A 4,136-nucleotide genomic window follows, 5' to 3' on the forward strand; every position below is an offset into this window, starting at 1 on the left:
GCAGGTCATCAAGGAAATGGTCGACTCTTCCACGAAAGCAAGGAACCCCAAAATCTCTTTTATGTACCTGATCGAACCTGATGCCCATCTCGGAAATGGAAGTCAAAGGTTGCAGGGTGGCACTAGATCTTTTAAAGATGTTTTTGAGTTCAGGGTTGTATCAAGTTGCAGGAAGTCCACTGGGGACCATGTCCATTGACTCAGCTCTAGAGGTCTGTGAGTCAAATGGTGACTAGGATGCCTGAATTCAAGAGGAAGCATGAAGGTACATGTCTGAAATGTACCAAAGGAAAATATTATAAGGGTACCATTCCCCTCATGTAGCAGGTTCACAGGTTTGGAACAACCTGAGGAATTTGAGAATCACGATCAAGGAATCTCATGTATACAGGTGGAAGAAAGCCCTCTATGGCTTGAAGAAAAACACCTCAGGCATAATATGAGAGGATTGATAGCTGTCTAATGCAACTGAGATTCACTAGGAGTGAAATCGATCCAAACCATTACTCGAAGGTTGTGGATGATAAACCTCTCGTACCGGCACCTATGCCTGACAGGTGCAGACCCTCTCATTTATAGGAGACAGAGGGAGTTGGATTCTGAATGTGGGAAGATAAGATGCAAGCTTGTGACTGCCTCGAGGATCTTAACTTTCAGAAGTTATATGGTAATAATGTCGGACCAGATTTGGGAAATGCCTCTGAGTTTCATAAACTCATTCGCGTTGATGTTCTTGGAGAACCTCCGTCCGGACATCTATGTTGCAGTTAGCATGGTGAGCTCATATTTGGTTGAGCCTCACTAGATTGGTGCCAAGAATCTTCTAAGATATCTTCAGGGCACAATCTCTCATGAATTGAGATACATTGTCGGAAATATGAAACCACATGATTATTCGAATGATGAGTGGGCAGGAAGTATGGAGGATCACTAGAGCACTTCTCAGTGCTGTTTGGAATCTGCCTTGATATCCTGGATGAGCAGAAAGCAGAAGTCGGTGACTCTGAGAACCACCAAGGCAGAATACATTGCTGATAGTATGGCCTTCTGTGAGGCAGTCTGGTTGCTGAAGCTCTTCTGTGAGCTGTTTGTACACATGATGAATACCACTATGAATCTCTGTGACAACCAGAGATGGGATTTGATTATTGAGGAATCCCGTATTTGACAATTGCTCCAACAGATAGACATCAATTACTGCCTTATCTGGGATATGGTAAGTCGATGATCAAGGAGGCTCCATCACACTGAGATGATGTACAGGACAGAGCCCTGAGGAAAGATCAAATTTGTGATTTTCCCGAACGACTTGGAGTCATCGAGAGACCTTTGTAAAAGGGTCCTGCATGCTGCATACATTGAGCTCTAGGAGCTTTGGGGGGCTTGCAGTTCTATTGGAGCAACATACGACCACAGGGTGACTCACCCTCCCCTGGTGGTGCGCACTGAAACAAGATGATTCACTCTCTTGTGGGACAAGATGATTCTCTCTCTTGTGGGACAAGATGATTCGCTCTCTTGTGGGACATGATGATTCGCTCTCTTGTGGGACAAGATGATTCGCTCTCTTGTGTAGCAGGATTGATGTGTTCTCCTGTGAGGCCTGGATTGACGTGTTCTCCATGGCGATTGTAGCAGGATTGATGTGTTCTCCTGTGAGGCCTGGATTGATGTGTTCTCCATGGCAGCCTGGATTAATGTGTTCTCCATGGCGATTGTAGCAGGATTTATGTGTTCTCCTGTGAGGACAGGATTGATTAAGTTCTCCTGTCGAGGCTTCCTACCCATGCAGTCTGGGACTCATGGGAAGTACCTCTCATCTGATCAATGAGCAGGGAAATGAAGTTAGGGACCATAGTAATACTGATGGACGCATTGTTGTATCTACCATACTCCCTACGCTAGGATGTCCTCCATTGATCTGGGATCAATGATACTGGTCTGGGACCAGTGGTAGGAGTTGTACATGCTATGACGTTGACTTCGGGTCGGCTGAGACTGGTCTGGGACCAGTGGTACATACTCCGAGACTGACTTTGTGTCAGTGCAGTACTGGTCTGGGACCAGTGAGAGTGGTACATACTATGACGCTGACTTCGGGTCGGTTGAGACTGGTCTGGGACCAGTGGTACACTCTCTGAGATTGCGATACTAGTCTGGGACCAGTGGTAGGAGTGGTACTTACTATGAAGTTAACTTCGGGTCAGTTGAGACTGGTCTGGGACTAGTGGTATGCACTCTGAGACTGACTTCAGGTCAGTGGAGAATGATATGACTCATTCTCGATCAATTCTTCTTCTTCATAGTTTAGCGGAGATGAGCAGAGCAGAGCAGAGCCAGCAGAGCTGAGCAGAGTAGAGCAGAGCCAGCAGGGCTGAGCAGAGTTGGGCAGAACAGTGCAGGGCACTGATGGCAGAGATAGTACAGTCGTACACATGGATCAGCGGATGGAGTTCTCCCTAGTTGAGAGGGAGTGTTAAATTGGAAACTAGGGCCAAACTCCATGTGGGTCGGCTTATTTATGGCAGCTGATATTTTTATTAGATCCCTCTCGTTGAGAGGTGTAGGATTGATCCAAAGATCATCCGATTCTGATAAGTATTTATGGAGATATGAATTTATTTTGTTTATGTAATTATAGTCAAGCCGACCAGCTCTTATATAGGCTCTAGAAGCCCAACCGACGTGTCTATTCATCATCCTTGTTTTGGTATAAATAGATGAGGATTTGATGTCATTTATACTCACACACTCTTTAGGTGATCTCCTCTCCACGTCTGGGTTTTTGGAGAAGGAGAAAACGCTAAGAGTACTTTCTATGATGCCCTAACTGTAGTAGCATGAGCATCAGGTATTGCAGCTTCTTGCTGTGAGCCGCTTTGTCTACATCACTACCACTGTGCGAAGAAATTTGATGTTTGGCTATTAAATTCTTCTTCTGTTCTTGTTTAAGGGAGAAAAAGGAATCTAAGATCTGAACAGTCAAACGTGGATAAGCTTAAAGTCAGTTCTTGATACAAGTTGCACAATGGCACCGGGGAAGAAAATTCTGAAGCTGGAATTCAAGTTTGTAGATGGTGCATGGTATGATGTGGCCATTGAGCTTACAGGTCCGCATCTCAAGGTTCATTACGAAGAGTTCGATGAAGACGACGACGAGAATCTGCGCTGGGAAAAAGAGTTCAAAACTATTGATGACGTGAGGTCGCGGTTGCGATTCTCATCAAAACAACTTCAAGATCAACATTGTGAAAGACTGAAAGAGGGAATGAACATATGTGCATATTTCTCAACCGACGGTGAAGATAATAAATTCTTCGATGCCGTTGTGGAGCAGGTGATACGCATTCACGTTGAAGATTATATCGAGCCATTGAGGTTTACTTGCTCATGTACAGAGAGGCGGAGCTGATACGCAGTCATATATGTCCCCCACTGTTTGGAACGCAATCATAGAACCCGCAGTCAATGGTGAATGCAGTCATGATATATATATCACGCACAGTCATACGCAGTCCACTCTGGGTACGCACAGGTCCAGACAAAGTACACACAGTCATACATTGCAGTTGTGGTTATATACATTCGCTGGACAGTCATATACGCTAGGCTGTATACATGTGAATGCAGTCACATAGATATATGGAATGAAATCATATGAACGCAGTCAAGGTTTTGAAGACTATACGCAGTGAAGGTAATATGAATGCAGTCAAGGCACTCAGTAATGAAGACTGTACATATGATCATAGGGCAGCAATATATATACGCATGCCCTAGATCTGGCAGTGTACAATATATATGCTAGGGTGATACAAGTGATACAAGTGATACGCTCTATGCTCATATCTTCTAAACTATGCTCATATATACATGACTAGGTATATGCAGGTTATGGCCATAAATATCTATGCAGGCAGAAGGACGTATTATCATAAGGATGCAGCTATAGATATTATGATGCATGGAGCATGGAAAACATCATGGTAAATGTAATCATGAGAATGGTACAATTGTGATGAATGATGCAACGGGCAGCAGCATGATAAGATCATGGACATGGGCAGCATGATGATAATCACATCTATTGCAACATGACATCATATGCAGTGATGCAGCAAGTGGACTTCTGTTGT

The 4,136-nt window shown here is 44.3% G+C and overlaps 1 protein-coding gene across 1 annotated transcript; it reads left to right on the plus strand.

The window, feature by feature from the left end:
• Positions 1-3,028: 3,028 nt before the first annotated feature.
• LOC149138127 (uncharacterized) lies at positions 3,029-3,412 on the plus strand. Its single transcript, XM_089450258.1, has one exon. It carries the CDS (start codon positions 3,029-3,031, stop codon positions 3,410-3,412), a length of 384 nt encoding a protein of 127 aa, XP_089306384.1.
• The last annotated feature ends 724 nt before the right edge of the window (positions 3,413-4,136 follow it).

The sequence above is a fragment of the Pinus tabuliformis genome, chromosome X (genome assembly GCF_031772625.1).
Source record: "Pinus tabuliformis cultivar Carrire ecotype Pingquan chromosome X, CPIR1, whole genome shotgun sequence".
Classification (NCBI taxonomy): Eukaryota; Viridiplantae; Streptophyta; class Pinopsida; order Pinales; family Pinaceae; genus Pinus; species Pinus tabuliformis.